The 19,273-nt window shown below is 41.3% G+C and overlaps 1 protein-coding gene across 4 annotated transcripts in view; it reads left to right on the forward strand.

The window, feature by feature from the left end:
• Window positions 1-13,527, forward strand: part of SLC5A1 (solute carrier family 5 (sodium/glucose cotransporter), member 1) — a 102,066-nt gene extending 88,539 nt beyond the window's left edge. Inside the window, exons 12-16 of one of the 4 annotated variants that reach the window (XM_006894816.1) lie at window positions 1,973-2,141; window positions 8,925-9,140; window positions 11,699-11,804; window positions 13,151-13,158; window positions 13,283-13,527. In XM_006894816.1, the coding sequence (XP_006894878.1) occupies window positions 1,973-2,141; window positions 8,925-9,140; window positions 11,699-11,804; window positions 13,151-13,158; window positions 13,283-13,498 (715 nt within the window). In that variant the 3' untranslated portion in view covers window positions 13,499-13,527. Of the gene's footprint in view, window positions 1-1,972; window positions 2,142-8,924; window positions 9,141-11,698; window positions 11,805-12,390; window positions 12,397-13,150; window positions 13,159-13,256 lie in introns of all 4 variants that reach the window. The other 3 variants (XM_006894819.1, XM_006894817.1, XM_006894818.1) reach the window with 3 other exon arrangements.
• Window positions 13,528-19,273: the final 5,746 nt, after the last annotated feature.

Genomic DNA, 19,273 nt, shown 5'->3' on the forward strand with positions numbered 1-19,273 from the left:
TCCTGTGTGCTGCATAGTATTCCATTAAGTGAATGTTCTGTAATTTCTCTATCCACTTGATTGTGGTTGGACATTTGGGCTATTTCCATGTTCTTGTGATGGTGAATAATGCTGCTATGAACATTGGTGGACAAGTCTCCATTTGTGCCTCAGTTCTCATTCTCTTGGGGTATATTTTAAGCGGTGGGATAGCTGGATTGTATGGAATTTCTATGTTCAGCTTTCTGAGGAAACACTGAACTGCCTTCCAGAGTGGTTGTGCCATTTTACAATCCCGCCAACAATGTATAAGAGTTCTTATCTCTCCACATCTTCTCCAACATTGATGACTTGCTATCCTGTTAAACTTTGCCATCCACAGCATTGTTTCTAATGAAATAAAAAGCATTAGTTATAGGAGCTTATAACAAGACCTTCCAAACTTGTTAGAACTTGAAGTGAAAGTCAAGGACAGAATGCCTCAAATATCAAATACTTGATAGTGTTTCTTTGTGTCTAGATTGTTATTTTCTACACTTTTCCTGGTTTGTATTGTTAAATTTATTATAAGGAAGAAGAAAATACTGCTGTCATTTTTTATCACTTACTGAGTACCTACTGTTTGCTCAGTGGCACCTAAAAGAACAACAACAACAACTGTTTGCCCTGTTACCCACAGTGTCATAGGCTAGGCTCTTCAGAGAAACAGAGTTTTCATCCTTATCCCCATGGCCACTTTGACCATGAGCCCACTGATTATGACAGGAGAGGCTTGGAAAAAAACCTCCTTCCTGGTCATTTTTTGGATGAGCTTTCATATGTGGCCCAAATATCTTCACTTCTTTGACCAATTCAGAGTTGAATATCTATATACCCTCTTGACACCAATTTTCCAATCATGTTTTTTTTTCCAAGTCCTTGACCATCTAGCCAATCCATTGTCCACAGTCTGTAAATCAGTATACAGTAGTACAGCTGGCTATTTCTGTCTTTATTATTCATCCTGCTAAGATTAATAGCAGATTATAAGAAGTCTCAAGGCAACATATTTCCAAATGCTTAACTAGTTGTGTAAGTCCATAATTTCTAACATTAACAGCTCCATATGGTGGTTAATTTTCCCAGTTCCTCTATGGCCCTTGGGTTTGGTGATTTATTGGAAGGCCTGCCAGAGACTCAGATCCCCATCAGGGTAATGACTCACATAACTGTAGATATGTAGGCTGGTTTTGTAGAAACTGGTGAGTAATGGGCCAGGCTGGATGCAGCTGGATGCTTAGTTCACCATATATGATTTCTCAGTCTACACAGCTTTTTATCCTCCAGCAGACTTGGGCTAACTTAATACAGTCACCCTGCCACTTCTGTGTTGATGTTTTCACACCCCCCACAGTGTGGAGAGCACTCTCTTATATTGGTCCCACAACTGTTGATGATTTGTCAGATCACGTGTCTGTAATTAAAGAAGCTGGAAACCATTGCCCTAGAAGGGGCTAGAAAGCCAATTATCAAGGTTTCTGACACCACATTCTCCTTTCAAGCAAAGCATACACTAAGATACACTACTTGACACTCTGCCCTTTGAGAGGACTTCCCTTCAGGGAGATTCCAGAAAGAGGCTTCAATGCTATGGTGGCTGCTGCTACTTACTTCTAAGTGGTCCTTAAAATTTATGCATAATCATGCATCAGAATTGACAATGGCAACTGGATTTATATGTGTCTCTTTCTTTTTCTGTCTATACTAAGAAATTAAATAATACATTTGTAGGGGGAATGACAAGCAATCAAACTGTAGATCAGAAAACAAGCTAAAGATTTCTGCAGTTTTGTGTTCCCCAAATCCAAATGTTAGACAATGAGAAAAGTGAAGATTGATGACTTCTTTGTGTGTGTGTGTGTATATATGTATAGAAATGGTCACTCAGTAATACATATTCATATACAATTATTTTCAATAATCTTTATGGTGGGAATTTTGATTTTGATTTCAGGTTATTCATCTTGGTCCTGATTGGCATCAGCATTGCCTGGGTGCCCATTGTACAGTCAGCACAAAGTGGGCAGCTCTTTGATTACATCCAATCCATCACCAGTTACCTGGGACCACCCATTGCAGCTGTTTTCCTGCTTGCTATTTTCTGCAAGAGGGTCAACGAACCAGTAGGTATCCTCCCTTTATATCGAGAATAAAGACAACAGGTACAGGAAGAGATTATTCATCAAAAGAGTAACAAAAAAGCCTTAGGAAATTGTATCAGTACTATTCACACTAACTCAAGGCCGAGAAGTGGTATCTTGAATGATACTTGGGGAGTAGATTCTCCTTTTTTCCTTACTCACTTATTTATCTAGTAGATTTTTTGAGGTGCCAGATGTGGGACAAAGCGCTAGAAACATAAAGATGTGAGAAATCTAGTTTCTGCTCTGGACAAGCTTCCAATTGAGATGGAGAGATAGAAACATGGCAACAAGATCAATACTGGAGGAGTGTCCACAGTTCTGTAGCTACAGAAAGAATGGTGCCTATCTCCAGTTCTCTTTGCGGATGTTATTGTGACATTACATATTGTTGTGTCAAGTTGGAATTGACTTATAGCTGAGCCTCCAGCAGATTTTCAGAGGCTGTAAATTGCATAGGAGGAGTTTCCCCACCCTTCTCTTGTGGAACAGCTGTTGGATTTGAACCATAAGCCTTCAGGACTGCAGAACAGCTTCTTACCACTAGGATTCTCTTGCCACCAGGATTCTTTTCTTTGGAAATTGTTGCTGTTGATTGCCTTCACATTGAGCACTACGCATAGTGAACAAAAGGCATGAAGCCCATCGACAACTATCAACATTATCTAAGTTCATAGAGTTCCTGGAGGCATGTTGTTTAGGAAATGGATGTTACTCCTGCTTCAGGGTGGTAATTTCAAGCTGGTTCAAGATTATCAGGAAAAGAGGACCCTGTGCTCTCCGAGGAGGTGGGAATGACCTATATAGAGACTCAAGTATGTGACTGTACACAATATGCCTAAGTAGTTGCCAATTACGACTATTCCCCCACCCCAATTACAAACATTAAGAACAAAAAGATATAATCTCACTCCAGTAAAAATAGAAAAATTTAACAGAACAGCAAGCAGGCGAGGTTGTGGAGAAACTGGAACCCTTATTCACTGTTGGTGGGAGTGTAAAATTATGCAAGCCACTGTGTGGTGCTTTCTCAAAAAGTTGCAAATAGAGATACTATTTGACCCAGCAATTCCACTACTGGGAATATACCCCAAAGAGACCATAACTGACATCCAAGCAGATATATACACACCTATGTTTATCACGACTTTGTTCACAATAGCAAGGAGTTGGAAACAACCTAAGTGCCCATCAACAAACGAATGGATAGGGAAGCTGTGGTAGTCACACAATGGAACACTATGTTGCATTGAAAAATAAGGAATTTATGTACTATTATTTAAAATGGTTGACTCTGGAGGACATTATGCTGAGTGAAATATCTCAGTCACACAGGGACAAATACTGCATGATGTCACTGTTGTAAAACAGGACTGACATCAGGGTTGGGGGTATACTGAGAAAGATGGGATAAATAATATATACTGCATTAAAACAGATGACGGAGAAAACTGTTTAAAAGGAATATGTGATTAGGTATTTTTGTCATGACAGGAGTCATGACTGCATAATGGAGTGGACCTGGGGGAGGGATTATAAAACAATGAAAGAATTTTTCTTTTACTTTTCAAAGAGAAGAGTGTACTGGAGAGCAGGGGTGGGCAGGGAGAAAAATGCAACAATGAATGAATGGAAATCCAAAATCTGTAAATTTTCATTGAAATTAATAATAAAAAATTATTTTAAAACCCCAACTATTAAGAACAATACTTGTCAAGTAATGAAGGTCTTTTTCAACCATCTTTTTATGAACACACTTAACTTTGACACTGACTCCCTTCCAGCCCTAGACCTGATTTCTTTTGTCACATGCAGTGAAACAGACCTTAAATCTTCAAGATACAGTCTGATCTCCTATCAATCACTCACATATACAAACACAAAATTTCATATAAAAACAAGTAGCTCCATTATAGGTTTCCAAATTAGAAGCAATGACTTTGGATCTAGAATGGGAGATGAAGGAAGATGTTTTACTAATATTTATTCTATTATTTTCCTTTTTAAAAAAATTTTGCTTTTGCACATTTTCTACCCCTCTCCATCAGCCCACCCCACAATGCACTCCTTGTTCCAGATTGTTCTTATACATGCAATGCATAATCATATATTTCTTTCAGATAGTTCTTCCTCTCATCTGTTCTAATTCATTACTTATCTGCCCTTTCCCCATTCTCTTCCTAATCATCCCATGTTTATTCTATTTTATAACAGTGGTGTTATGCAGTATTTGTCTTTTTGTGTCTGAGATATTTCACTTATCATAATGTCCTCAAGGCTCCCCCATGTTGTATAACGTTCTAGTATTTCAGTATTTTTCAGTGCTGCACAGTATATAATTGTGTGGATGTACCATAGTTTTTCTATGCATTCTTTTGTTGACACTTGGGTTGCTTCCATCTCTTTACTATTGTGAATAATGCAGCAATAAACAGAAGTATGCATATTATTTACATTTATTTCTATTTTCATGGAAAATTCTTTTCTCCTTAATTTCCCAAGGCTCCAATTTCTTTCTCATGTTTTCAAGGAATATAAATGAATTCATAAATCATTGCTTATATTTGAAGGTGCTTAAATCTGCAGGCTAGTAGTGATGTTAGTTGAAGGTTGTTGTTGTTGTTGTTAAGTGCCGTCGAGTCACGGGTGACTCATAGCGAGTTGAAGGTAGAGAAGTTAAAATTATCTTTAAAGTTATAGAGACATACTGTTTTTCATTATTAAGGCCTGGAGTTGATAGTATATATCAGCTATTAGACACTCTGTTATTGTTAGTTACAATCCACTTGACTCAGACTCATGGTGATCTTATGTTTAACAGGATGGGATGTTGCCCAGTCGTATGTCACCCTTTAAATTCTCAGCACGTTAGAGTCCATTGTTGGGCTCTTGTGCCACGTTATCTCTTTGAGGGTCTTGCACGCTCTTCTTTTCCTTCTCCTTTGTCAAACGTGATGTTCTCCTTTAAGTGCTTGATCTTTCCTGATGCTGTTTCTACAGACAGGTTATTGTTAGGTGCTGTTGAGCAACCATGACTCACAGAGATCCTATGAACAACTTGAAATGTACTTGTTGACTATGAATGCAGCACTCTCCTTCTTCAATTTGTATAGATCTTAAGACTGTCTAATTCAAAGTGGTCAATACCAGCCCATCTCTAATGCCCAACAGGTAGAAATTTATGTGCTCCATATCCTTTTTTACAACTTCCAACTTTCCTAGATTCATCCTTTATACATTCCACGTTCCAATTTTTAATGACTATTTGCAATGGTTTCTCCTCATTTTTTAATATCTTCCAGCCTGAGGGGCTCTACGTCTGAAAGATCAGCACCATATTCTCTTGTGTGGTCCACACGGTTTTCATTGGCTTGTTTTTGGAAGCAGATCACCAGACCTTTCCTCCTAGTCTGCCTTTGTTTGGAGTTGTCACTGCAATCTCCACTGGTGATCCTGCTGCTATTTGAAATCACAGTGGCATAGCTTCCAACATCACAGCTACAGATAGGCCTCCACAGTATGACAAACTGGGAAGTGTATTGTTGTTAAGCATCACTGAGCTGGAACTGACCCATAGCTGACCCTCTACTGGGTTTTCAGAGACAGTAAATCAGATGAGAAGAGGTTGCCCAACTTCTGCAGAGTAGCTGGTGTATTCAAACCACATTCATTTGAATTGACAGTTCAGCTCCTTACCACTGGGCCACTAGCATGAATGACCTTCTTCCCTCAAAGAACGGTCTCACTTTTTTGAGAGCTGTATTGTTGTGTACCATCAAGTTGAAACTGACTCATAGCTGACCCTCTAACAAGTTTTCAGAGGCAATTGCTTGCATGGGAGGAGATGAGCCATCTTTCTATTACAGAGTAACTGGTGGATTTGGACCATGTACCTTTGGAGAAGCTCGATATCAGCTGTGAAAACTAGGCCTGGTGCTGATTGTGGAACAGACCACCAAATACTCATATGCAAGTTTAAGCTGAAGCTAAGGAAAGTGAAATCAAGCCCACAGGAACAAAAATATGACTTTGAGTCTATCCCACCTGAATTTCAGAACCATCTCAGGAACAGGTTTGAGGCCTTGAGCACTAATGAGAGAAGACCAGATGAGTTATGGGAAGATATCAAGAATATCATCCAGGAAGAGTGTAAAAGTTCATAGCAAAGACGGAGGAGGAAGAAAAGACCAAAATGGATGTCAGAAGAGACTCTGAATATTATACTGGAGCTCTGAGAAGCCAAAGCAGAAGGAAGAAATTCAAGACATTAAGGAGCTGAAACAGGAGATTTCAAAAGGCTGCACGACAAGACCAAGTATTATAATGAAATGTGCAAAGAGCTGGAGTCAGAAAATCAAAGAGGCCAAACTCCCTAAGCATGTCTTAAGTTCAAGGAACTGAAAAGGAAATTTAAGCCTTGAGTTGCAATACTTAAGGATGCTTTGGGCAGAATATTGAGTGATCCTGCAAATATTAAAAGAAGATGGAGGCGCGCTCTGGTGGCCTAAGTGGCAGGAAACTGCACTGCAATCCCAGAGGTGCTCAGTTCAAATCCACCAGATGCTCTGCTGAAGAAGGAGGAATGATCGCCTCCTGTACCAGTCAGATCCAATTTGACGGTACACACATAGAATAAATAAATAAATAAAATTTTTTAAAAAAGGAAGATGGAAAGATTATACAGAGTCATTATACCAAAAGGAACTGGCAGACACAGAAGAATTTAATGAAATCACATATGAGCGATATGGTGATGAAGGAAGAAGTTCAGACTGTTTTGAAAGAATTGGCTGAGAATAAGGCCCCAAGAATGGCTGGTATACCAACTGACATATTTCAACTAACAGATGCTGCCCTGAAGGTGCTCACCAAGTCGTGCCAAGAAATCTGGAGAACAACTTCTTGGCCAACTGACTGGAAGAGATGTATATTTGTTCCCATTCCAAAGAAAGGTGATCCCACAGAGTGTGGAAATTATCGAATAATATCATTAATATCACATGCAAGCAAGATTTTGCTGAAGATTATCCAAAAATGACTGAAACAGCACATCAACAGAGACCTACCAGAACTGCAGGCTGGGTTTAGATGGGGCTGTGGTACTAGGGATATTGTAGATAATGTTAGATGGCTCTTGGATGAAAGCAAGGAGTACCAGAAGAATGTCTATCTTTGTTTTATTGATTATGCAAAGGCATTTGACTGTGTGGATCATAACAAACTGTGGCTGACTCTGAGAAGAATGAGAATCCCAGAACACTTGATTGTGCTAATGTGAAAACTATACTTGGACAAGGAGACAGCGGTCAGAACAGAGCAAGGAAACACTGCATAGTTCAAAACTGGGATGGGTGTACGCCAGGGCTGTATCCCGTCTCCATACCTTTTCAATGTTTATGCAGAACAGGTTATCCAGGAGGCTGGACTGTATGAGGAGAAATGTGGCATCAGGATTGGAGGAAGAATCATCAACATATGCATTATGCAGATGACACAACCCTGCTTGCTGAAACTGAGGGTGATCTGAAGCACTTGCTGTGGAAGGTCAGGGACTGCAGTCTTCAGTACGGATTGAGACTCAATATCAAGAAAACAAAGATTCTCACCACTGGGTTGGGCTGATTGGCAGCATCATAATGGATGGTGAAGAGATTGAAATTGTTCACAGTTTTGTTTGCTTGACTCCACAGTCAACACTCTTGGCACCAGCAGCTACGAAATTAAAAGACATATTGTTATGGGAAAGTCTGTGGTTAGAGACCTTTCTAAAGTGCTGAAGTGCAAGGACATCAGTCTGGAGACTAAAGTGCACCTGATACTTGCCATGGTCTTTGCAATCACTTGCTGTGCATCAGAGAGCTGGACAATGACTAGGGATGACGGAAGGAGAATTGATGCCCGTGAGCTGTGTGTTGGAGAAGAGTATTGAATATACCATGGACTGCTAGGAAAACAAGCAGGTTTGTTCTGGAGTGGGTGAAGCCGGGCTGCTCCTTGGAGGCAAGGATTCTGTAGCTTTGTTTGGCATATTTTGGACATGTTGCAAGGAGGGACCAGTCCTTGGAGAGGGACGTCATGCTTGGGAGGGTGGAAGGACAGTGCAGGAGAGGAAGACCCTCAATGAGATGCATTGATTCAGTGACTGGGGTAATGGGTGTGTCGGGGGTAATGGGTGGTGAGATTGGCACAGGATAGGGCAGAGTTTATGGCTGTTGTACATAGGGTCGCTATGAGTCGTAGGTGACTAGACAACACATAACAACAACAACAACCTTTAGGTTTCCAGCACAACTCTTTACACTAGACTGCCAGAGCTCCCTTGAGAGACATATTTAGGAATCCTTATGTTATGATCCAGGTAAAATCATATCCCTGAAATATGATCTATACACCCATAAAGGCCTGGCTTATTCTCTTCTAAATGTCAGTCTTATTCTAAATGCCAATCAAGAGCGAGCACTGGTGGCCTAGTGGCAGGAAGCTGCACTGCAATCCCAGAGGTGCACAGTTTATATCTACCAGATGCTCTGCTGGAAAAGGAGGGACAATCTCCTCCTGTACCAGTCAGATCAGATTTGACAGTACACACATACAAAAAATAATAATAAAAAAAGATCTAAATGCCAATCAAATGCTTTCACTCTAGAAGTTCTGAAGCCATTGCTTTTACTCAACTTTATTCTCTCATCTCTTTCCCCAGAGATGCCAGGATGCTCAGCTGTGCCATGTGTGTTGCATTGGTTAACCTACCGTTTTCTTTCCCAGGGAGCCTTCTGGGGGCTGATCCTAGGATTCCTGATTGGGATATCTCGTATGATTACTGAGTTTGCCTATGGAACAGGAAGCTGCACAGAGCCCAGCAAATGCCCCACGATCATCTGTGGGGTGCACTACCTGTACTTTGCCATCATCCTCTTCGTCGTTTCTGTTATCACCATCCTCGGCGTCTCCCTAATGACCAAGCCCATCCCAGATGTGCATGTGAGTATTGATTTAGGATCCTGTCCTGCACTTGCTGCCTTGTTCCGTTAGACAGAAAATGCTCTCACGGTTCAGACAGGTCACATTTGGCATTTATGTTATGTAGAAGAATACAGGATGGGAAGACAGTGTGTTGACTAGACTGTGTCTTTAGCTGAGTCCTCAGTCAGTCCAGAGGTTTAGTCCTAACCATAGTCTGTGGCTCTTCCTCCAAGTGATAACTCTGATATAAGAGCGTGAGACCCCCATGGATGACTATAGGGGCTCTGTGCCCCCTCAGAGGTCAGTGTCCCAAATAAACCTGATATTTCTTGTCAACAGTCCCATGGCCACTAGTGTCTAGGAGTCCAGACAAGGGACATAGCTTGTTACAGGATTAATCACATTCAGGAATACCTGAACCATGATTTCTCCTTTAAAATTTTTTCCATAAAATTTGTAAACTATAAAATCGAAAGCATTTCTAATAATGTTGTTGTTGTTGTTAGGCAACTCATGGTGACCCTATGAACAAACGATCTGAACCCAGGCCTGTCCTGCGCCATCCTCACACTTCCCGACACAAAAGATCCCATTACAGCAGTCACTGTGTCAGTCCACCTGGCAGAGGGTCTTCCTCTCTTTCGCCGACACTCCACCCTTCCCAACAATAGCTTATTGATTCAAAACCTCAAAATTCACAAGTACTCTTATTCAGAGTTAGAGAAATGCCGTAACCAATTATTGGTATCAACCATCAGTCATATATGATAATATAACACAGCCGACATTCTACTTTCTTGGGGTTTTAAGGGATCAGAGCTAGAAAGTTGACTCCAGATCATAATTGTCTATAAAAAGGAATGTGTTTTGCTAACATTTTACACACACACACACACACACACACACACACACACACACACACACACACTGGTGTCCACAGAATTGCTGAGAGATTTGAAATCCTAGTGCCAAATTTTCAAGTCCTGTAACTAACCTCAATACTAAACAGAGGCTGCGTTTTGATTACTGTCTACTGGCCAGGTCTATGATATACTTTCATTGTATTGTATCAATCACTTCCTCGTGGCTCAGTCTTATAAAATATTATAACCCCCCAAAAATATTATAACCTCAAACATTTAGCGCACACTCTCTTTAGTAATTCTCTTGCTTTCATCACACCACACCTCTGTTGGTAGGTAACTCTCACTCTCTCTAACCAAAGCCTTTGATTTCATACTTTCCACTTGTCGTAGAAAAAATGAGAGAATTACCCAAGAGGGGGTGGTGTGATGAACACTTTGCATTGATTTGTAACCTTTTCCCAGTTTCTCACTCATGATTGGGACAGCATCAATAAAAGTTGTATCCTACCTTGTTCCATTATAATTCTCGATTCTACAGATTCTTCTGCCCTAAATATGATAAATTGCACAAAAATCTGACCTTACACTGTGTTGTCATTGTTGTTAAGTGGCACTGAGTTGAAACTCAAAGCAACCTTATGAATTCTGTGAATAGGATCTATGACTCCTGTGAACAGTAGAGGAACACAGATAGTTATAGTGTCTTACGCTGTAGGTCTGGACAAATAGGTGCCTAATCCTGTTTTTCAATAATAATATGAAAAGAATAAACTAAATTATCATAGATCCCAGGAGATCATGCTGTTAAATACAGCAACAATAAAAACACAGCACACTAATGTAGAATTGACTTTGACGCATGGAAATGACATTTCTGTAGTCAAATAATTTAGGCTTTGCATATACATATGTCATAAGATCTACTGCATCTAAACTTGAATCATTTACATTGAAATTCTCAACACGTTGCTGTCGGGTGGTTTTGGAATAGGCTCCAACTCATAACAACAACTTGTACAGCAGTAGGGAACACTATGTGGTCAGTGCCATCCTCAGAATGTCTGCCGTGTTTAAATCCATTGTTGCAGTTACTATGACGATCCATCTTCTGGAGGGCCTTCATCTTTTCCACTGATCCTTTACTTTTCCAAGCATGATGTCCTTCTTCAAGGACCGGCCCCTTCCTAGAAGATGCCCAGTGCATATGAGATATACCCAAGTCTCCCTCGCTTTGCTTCTGAGGAACAATGTAAATATACTTCTCCGAAGACAGAATTGCCTGTCCTTTTGGTCCTCAATATTTAGAGACAATGCTGAGGATAGAACTGTTATCTGTGCCCTTATTAGGACTATGAGATCACATGCCTTTTTCTTTCTTATCACATATCCTTTTTTTTTTAATTTAGGTTATTTTTCATTTCAATGAACATTTACAGAGATTTTGGGATTCCATTCATTCATTGTTGTACCCTTCTCCCTGCACAAACCCCTCCCCCCTCCCCCCCCATTTGCTCCTCTCCTTGAAACGCAAAAGAAAAACTCCCTCATTGGTACACAATCCCCCCCACCCTGCACCTCCCCAAACCCCACCCCCTAGCCCCAAATATAATCCACTCTACAACCCTCATTGCATATCCTTTTATTCCTCCAGCTTCTTGGTGGGAGACACTGTCTGGATCCTCCTGTTAACCTGTCTTGCTTTCTTTATAGCTCTATCGTCTGTGCTGGAGTCTTCGCAATAGCAAAGAGGAGCGAATTGATCTAGATGCAGGAGAGGAGACCAGCCCGGAAGCCCCTGAGGAGACACTAGACATTGGTGATTTATGACTCACAGACTATTCCTAGGCTCTGCAAAGTCTTACCTACAATAACAGAAAGAATCCTTTGTGGAGAGCTCTATTAAATGGCTTCATGAAAGTCTAAATCTTTCCCTTAGTGGGAAATGAGGAATATGACGAGGATAAGATGGATGAAGGGGGTTTGGGAAAGTTCACTCAGAGGCGTGGAAGGAATGGGAGGAAGAAGGAGGTGCAGAATCATCCCACCTCCCCTAGCTTCACTGTTTACAGTGATTACACATGTGCACATGAATCATGCTCCTCTTCCGTGATTTGGGGAATGGCTAGGGATAAAGGAGGAGTCACAGCTCTTCTGACAGAGACTGTGAACGGGCAGCAGATGCAGCCAAAGCTATACTTGGCTCTGAGTACATCAGAGGCTAGGATGTAGGCTTTTGGAATCTATGTCTCCCTGAGGTACCATATTAGAAGTAGACAATCAAATTTACCTGGAGATCTGAGGAGATAATGTCATCATAACAGTCATCATAGTTGTCAGAGCTCAGAGAACGAACCTAATCATAGAGATATGCTTTGCCCCGCTTTAGTGTTTCAATGGGAAAGATGCAAGTAGGATGACTGTGTACATAAGTGGTGCACAGAGGCATGGGATCTCATGATCACATGTTTGACCTGGGTTGGAAGTCTCCTCATTCCATCGAAAGAGGAGCACGCAGCTTCAATCAGAGCAATTGGGGATGTCATAGAATACTCACTCGCCCAGAAAAGGATCCTAGAGAAAATTTCACCTACTTGATAACCTCATTTGACAGACAAGTAAATTGAAGTTCTAGGCAGGAGAGACCGGAATTGTAAATTTCATACCCATGCAGGTGTTAGAGGGGACGTGGAGCCAGATGTGACTGACCCTAGTACTAAAAGGGAAGCCCCTTCCTGCTCTTCTGAAGCAGGCAGGTGTGAATCTTGTCACGTTTGAGAAAGAGCTCTACTGTCAACTCAGAGGCGTGTGGTTTGAATCCACCAGCTGGCCCGTGGTAGAAAGATGAGCAGTCTCTACCTGTGCAACTGGAGGGTCAGCTGTGAGTTGGTGTTGACTCAGTGGTGAACAACAATATCCAAAAGGATGCAGTAGAACTTCCACAGTGGATTTCTTTGACTATAATGTGAATCCCACTCCTCTAAAAATAGATTCACTCGGAGTGAACCTATCACAACTTTGAGTGAGTACATAGGGACCTTTTGAGCACTGAGACGTTTTCAGAAGAAGAGATTGTTTTTATTGGTCTCATAGGGAAACATTAAGACTTAGAGTGGAAAAGAACCGATCCAAATGATCCCACAATAAGGAGGCAGCGTAGAGCAGAGACACAAGTCGGATCTGATGGCAGAACTGGGAAGCGTCTGTGGCTGTTCAGTGGTTTTGTTGGGACCTCTTTTCAGTCATTCCTGATGCTGTGGCCAATAATGAGTTTCTCTCTTTCCTCTTGACACAGAGGTTCCTGAGAAGAAGAAAGGATGTTTCAGGCGGGCCTATGACATATTCTGTGGGCTGGACCAGCAGAAGGGCCCGAAGATGACCAAGGAAGAGGAGAAAGCAATGAAGCAGAAGATGATGGACACTTCAGAGAAGCCCTTGTGGAGGACAGTTGTGAACATCAACGGCATCATCCTGCTGGCCGTGGCTGTCTTCTGTCATGCATATTTTGCTTGAGTCTGCTTCCTGTTGCAGACGGTTCACAAGGCCATCTTTTGGTTTTGTTTGGGTTTTTTTTTGTTTTGTTCTGACTCCCTTTTTTATTTGCCCTGTTCTAAGGTTGTAAATTTTGCTCAGATGGATAAATCTGTACATGTGTAATTACAGGCTAGACAGATTAAAAAAAAAATCCAAAAAATCACTAGTTGATGATTAAATTGTGAGCCCAGCCACTCAGTTGTATCTAGAAATAGGAAAACTGAGGACCAGAAAGTCTGCAGTATCTGATGCCTGTTTGCCGGGGTAGATTCAGTGCATCAACACAGATTGTAACCCATGAATATAATTTTGAGGAATCAGCCCCCCGTCACACATTTCTCGATTAGTTGTTTTCCTGACACAGAGAAAACAGTCTGATGCACATTGCAGCTGAGGATAGGAGCACCACGGATTCCACATACTGGGTGTCTGCTGAGGAACAATGTAACTATACTTATCCTAAAGGGAGAGAACTCCCAAAGCTGAGACCAGTGGGGAAAGGATGATCTTCAGCATTGAGAATGTTCTAGTCTCTTAAAAGTGTCCATTATGAGTTCTCCATGTGCTGACTGATTGAATGCCATGGATATTTATTTATACACACATGTTTTATTTTTACATAAGCCTGGCCCCTGGTGGACATTGCCCAGTGACTGCTCAGGTTTTGCACTCTGGTAATGATGACAAGTTGGAATGTGTTCACTTGAGCCCACTCTTCCTATTGGTGCTGTGACTTCCCTAGGACCTTAGAAACCAACTCTGGTCCATGTAATAGTGGGAGCAAATGTGTCCACCCTAGGACATCTTTTGTGTCCCCGTAGCGGCATTCTAATGAGCACTGCCTCTCAGCGAATTCATGTGATCACAGCCCTTAGATTTCAGGTGTCTGGACTGGTGCCCCCCAGTTGATCAAGGCCAGAATAGGTGGTCTCTGTTCCAGGCAGTTGTGCCCAATACTCCTAGCTGAGAGGAGTGCATTTCTTGTTGAATCGATTTCCCAGGGGGAAAGTCTAGTAATCCACTGTGGATTCTTAATTATCATTGTAGTATAGCCCCATTGAAGATTAGAAAAAAGTAGTACTTGATTTCAGACCTGCTCGGGAAAGAACTGGGATCTCCTATTCTGCAGAACTGAGGGTGATTCTGGCGTGGGAAAGTGTTTAGACATGGAAAGGGATGTTTTGTTCTTGAAGAAGGAAGTCAGTCTAGGCAAAAGCACTGTGCACCTTCTCACTCCTCTAGAAACAATCCCTTAAGGTAGGCAAAGAAGAAAGCAAAGTGGAGAATGACCATATGCTTTGAGAGAATAAAAGTAAATGGAGTGGGTGGCATGAAATACCTAGATTGTGGCTGGATTCTGTTTCTGGCTTTGCGATTGACTTACTGTGTGTACTATGGTAAATTATTTTGTCTCAACTGTGTATTTTTCTCTTTGAAAAATAGGGACCTTGATGCTTATAGCATCTACCTACCTCTTGTGGGTGTGACGAGGTCACTTGGAAAAGATGCCATTCAGAAGTTGCATTGCCATACCAGAAATTGAAAAGTTTTACTTTGATACAAATAAAAATGCCCCAAAATCCAAACACCCTAGTTTTCTGGATTTTTCTTCCCCCCCCCCAAGATTCTGGACACATACTGAACATGTATGTGGTGAGCTTTGTGGAAGTTCAAGATGGATCCATGGAGATCGATCCAAGATCTGTCCATAGATCACAAAGCAGGGAGTCGGGAGAGTTGAAAAGAGATTCTAATGACTTGAGCATTGTTTTAAAATATAGAAAAGTTTGGAGGTTATTTTAATTATAAAACCAGTAAACATGACGTATGTAACCCCATACAGATTAAAAAATTGGTGTTTCAAATCCACTGAGAGGTCCTTTGAAAGACAAATTTGGCTATATGTTTATTTATTTTTTTTTATTTTTCTTTTTACAGAGGTTTTGGATTTCTGTTCATTCATTGCCGCAATTTTCTCCCTGCCCACCCCTCCCCACCAGCTCGCTTCCCCCTCTTAAGAGAGAAAAGAGGAAAAAAAAAAGAAAAAATCCTTCATCAGTATACAGTTCCCACATCCCTTCCCCCCACCCCGAGTACACTTCTCTATGCAACCGTAATTCTGGATTCCTGTGCTAACCATAATACTCAATCATATATCACTTCTAATCTGTTCTTTCCCTCATCTGTTTTATATGTTTATTTTTTAATAAAATTTTTATTTTATACTGGTTTTTTGAGGGAGCTCTGCTAGCCGAGAGGCAAGAAGCAGCACTGCAATCCTGAAAGCACATATTTCAAGACCACCAGCTGGAAGGACTGACAATCTCCTCCTCTATAATTAACCTCCTCTGAAAACCTGCCGGGGGGTCAGCTATGGGTCAGTTCCAACTCTACGGTACACAACAACGACTACTCCTGGGTTACTTACCAAGTTTATATACATTGTTTTTCACACTGGATTGTTCTCATTTCCTTTACCCACCCTTCCCTTCCCCAACAAATTTTGCAACCCTGTGATTAACTACCACCCCTAAACCTTCACCCCCATCTACCCTTACCCCTCTGTTCCCTGCAACTTGGATTCTCATACATGTTCTACAATAATGGTCTTACCTTTTTCCTCCTCCTCCTCCTCCTTCTTCTTCTTTTACTACTACTACTACTACTACTGCTGCTACTACTGGCACAGGAGGAAATTGCCCTTCCTTCTCCAGTAGAGCATCTGGTGGATTGGAACCATGCCTTTGGGATTGCAGTGCAGCTAGCTTCTTGCCACTAGGCCACCGAAGTTCCCTCAATAATGGTCTTCTATAGTATATTTATCCTTATAGGACTGAGTTTGCTCACTTAGCATAATGGTTTCCAGTCCCTCCCAAGTTAGGATTTACAAAATCATTGTTCTTGCATGCTGCATAGTATTCCATCATGTGAATGATATGCTCTTTAAGGGCTAGAGCCTTGCAAACTCTTTTCAACTGTTTTTCTCTGCACACATGAGGTCACCATAAGTTGGAATTAACTTAATGGCAAGCAACAACCACCTTACTTGCAATGCAATAGTATTGTTAGAACAGAACGACACTTGGGGTAACCAGTAAGAGATAAACTATACTGTTGTTTTTGTTGTTGTTGTTGTGGAACCGACCCATAGCAGACCCTCCAGCAGGTTTTCAGATGCAGTTAATCGCATGGGAGGAGACTGCCCATCCTTCTTCTGTCGAGCAGCAGGTGGCCTAGAACTGCATGCCTTCAGGATTCCAGTGCAGCTTCTTGCCACTAAGCCACTTGAACTCTCTATAGATTACAGTATTAAAAACCCCCAGAGATGAAGGGAAGAGCTAATTCTTTCTTAAATTGAGTCAATACTATGTAACAAGAATCTTTATAACATCCCAGTGAAGTCTACATTGTTCTAATAGAAATTCAAAGAGATTCAGATATTGAGCCAAAGTAGTCCCTTTCTCGCAGCCTTCTGACAGTGTTACAACAGCTGTCTTCAATTCCTAATACCCTGGGCTGGGAGTGGGATTTAGATAGATGAGAAGATCAGCAGCTATTGTGTATTTTTTATGTGCTAGTGTATAATGAGATTGAAATTGGCATGCCATCGCTATCAAGATGAAGCACATTATCTGGTTTGTGGGCTGGTGTCTGACTGCATTTAAGGTGGACATTAACTACCAGCCCTCTACAGTGGTCCCTAGTGGGGAGGGGTCTGGCCAAGGTACAGCAAGTCGTGTGCTTGCTGAGAAACACCATGCCTGGACCACAGGTTCGACCTCATGTATGCCAAGTGTGTCTTTGTGCACTGATACATAGGCAAAGGCATGAAGGAAGAGGAGTTCTCTGAGGCCCTGGAGGACCTGGTGGTGCTGGAGAAGGATTATGAAGAGGTAGGCATGGACTCTGTGGAAGTAGAGGCTGAGGAAGGGGAAGAATCCTAGCTGGAGTGTGCAGGCAGAACTGCTCCCACCTCCACGGGCCACCTCTCCTCCCACTGTGGCTGTGCCTGGGTTCGAGGTTCTCATGATTAAAGGGTCTATGTTAAAAACAACAACAAACAAAACCCTGCATGTCAAATATATCTAGTTTTTAGATAAAAAAATGAAAGTTGAGTAAGATTAATGGCTTTACTCAGGGTAGGTTTATGTCCAGAACATCCCCTAATTTGGGTGTAGGTTCTGACTCAATGACACTCATCAACAACAACAGGACAAAACATAACTTACAAGACAGTCTCAAGAAGCAATTTCATTCTAATTTGAGGGGAGAATGACTTGACTTTATGGCACTGGCATCCAGGTGGGTGCCATCACGAATTCATGTTCTCTGGATCTTTAAAGTGAATTTTAATAGCAAGCTTATGGCAAAACACCAGTATAAAATTTTCAAACAACATTATCATAATAGAAGGGAACACAAACCTATACATATCTATACAGAGTATCTATATTACTCTAAGCTGTTTTTATTAGGCCATATTATTTACCACTGAGCCAACTGGCAGTATTATTATAGACTACAAAAAGCTCGAGAGTGTTAACAGCTTCAGTTTGCTTGACTCCTCAATCAATACTCTTGGTACCAGAGCCAGGAAATTAAATGATGAATTGCATTGGGAAAGTCAGCTATCAGAGACCTCTCCAAAGTACTGAAGAGCAATGATGCCAGTCTAGAGACTAAAGTGCAGGCTACAGTCTTCAAAATTACTTGCTATGCTTCAGAAAGCTGGACAATTATGAAGAATGTTAGAAGGAGCATTGATGTCTTTGAGCTGTGGTGCTGGAGGAGTCTATACCATGGACAGCTAGGAGAACAAACAGGTTCATCCTAGAGAGGGTGAAACCAGGCTGCTCTTTGAAGGTAAGGATTCGGAAGCTTTGTCTGACCTGATTTGGACATGTTGCAAAGAGGAACTAGTCCTTAGAAAGGGACGTCATGTTTGGGAGGGTGGAGGAACAGTGCAAGAGAAGAAGACCCTTGATGAGATGGATTGATTCAGTGACTGGTGTAATTGGGGTAGATGTGTTGGAGACAGTAAGATAGACACAGGATAGAGCAGAGTATAGGGCAGTTGTACATAGGGTAGTTGAGTCTTAAGCCATAACAATATATTATTTGAGCCTCCATGGATCTAGTTAGAATTTTTTTTTTTTTTTTTGCTCAAAAATGGCTGGCTGCCAGCACAACTTGATACAGACACACTCTATTTACAGTAGCAAAAATTAAAAAAAAAAACCCAAAAAACACTTCTTCATGTGTTTGTTGGCCATCTGAATGTCTTCCGTGGTGAAGTGTTACAATAGCAAGGAGTTGGAAACAACCTAAATGCCCATCAACAAACGAATGGGTAGAGAAGCTGTGGTATATTCGCACAATGGAATACTATGCTGCATTGAAAAACAAGGAACTCATGCAATATTATTCAAAATGGGTGACCCTGGAGGGCATTATGTTGAGTGAGGTATCTCAGTCACAAAGGGTCAAATGCAATATGGTGCCACTGTTGTAGAATGAGGCTGGCATTGGGGTGGGGGGTAAGACTGAGAAAAACTTGATGAAATATGTTTACGGCATTGAAGTCTATGGGGGAGAGAATAGTCTAAAAGTATTATATTTTAGGGCATTATTTTTATCGTAGGAGTATGCAATGAGGGTTGCAGAGTGGATTATATTTGGGGGTAGGGCGTGGGGCTTGGGGAGAAAAAAAAGTACATGAGTCAAAAATTAAAAGCAATAATATTCCAAGTTAAA

Source organism: Elephantulus edwardii, unplaced genomic scaffold (assembly GCF_000299155.1).
Source record: "Elephantulus edwardii isolate Elephantulus edwardi_28Jun2011 unplaced genomic scaffold, EleEdw1.0 scaffold00151, whole genome shotgun sequence".
Classification (NCBI taxonomy): Eukaryota; Metazoa; Chordata; class Mammalia; order Macroscelidea; family Macroscelididae; genus Elephantulus; species Elephantulus edwardii.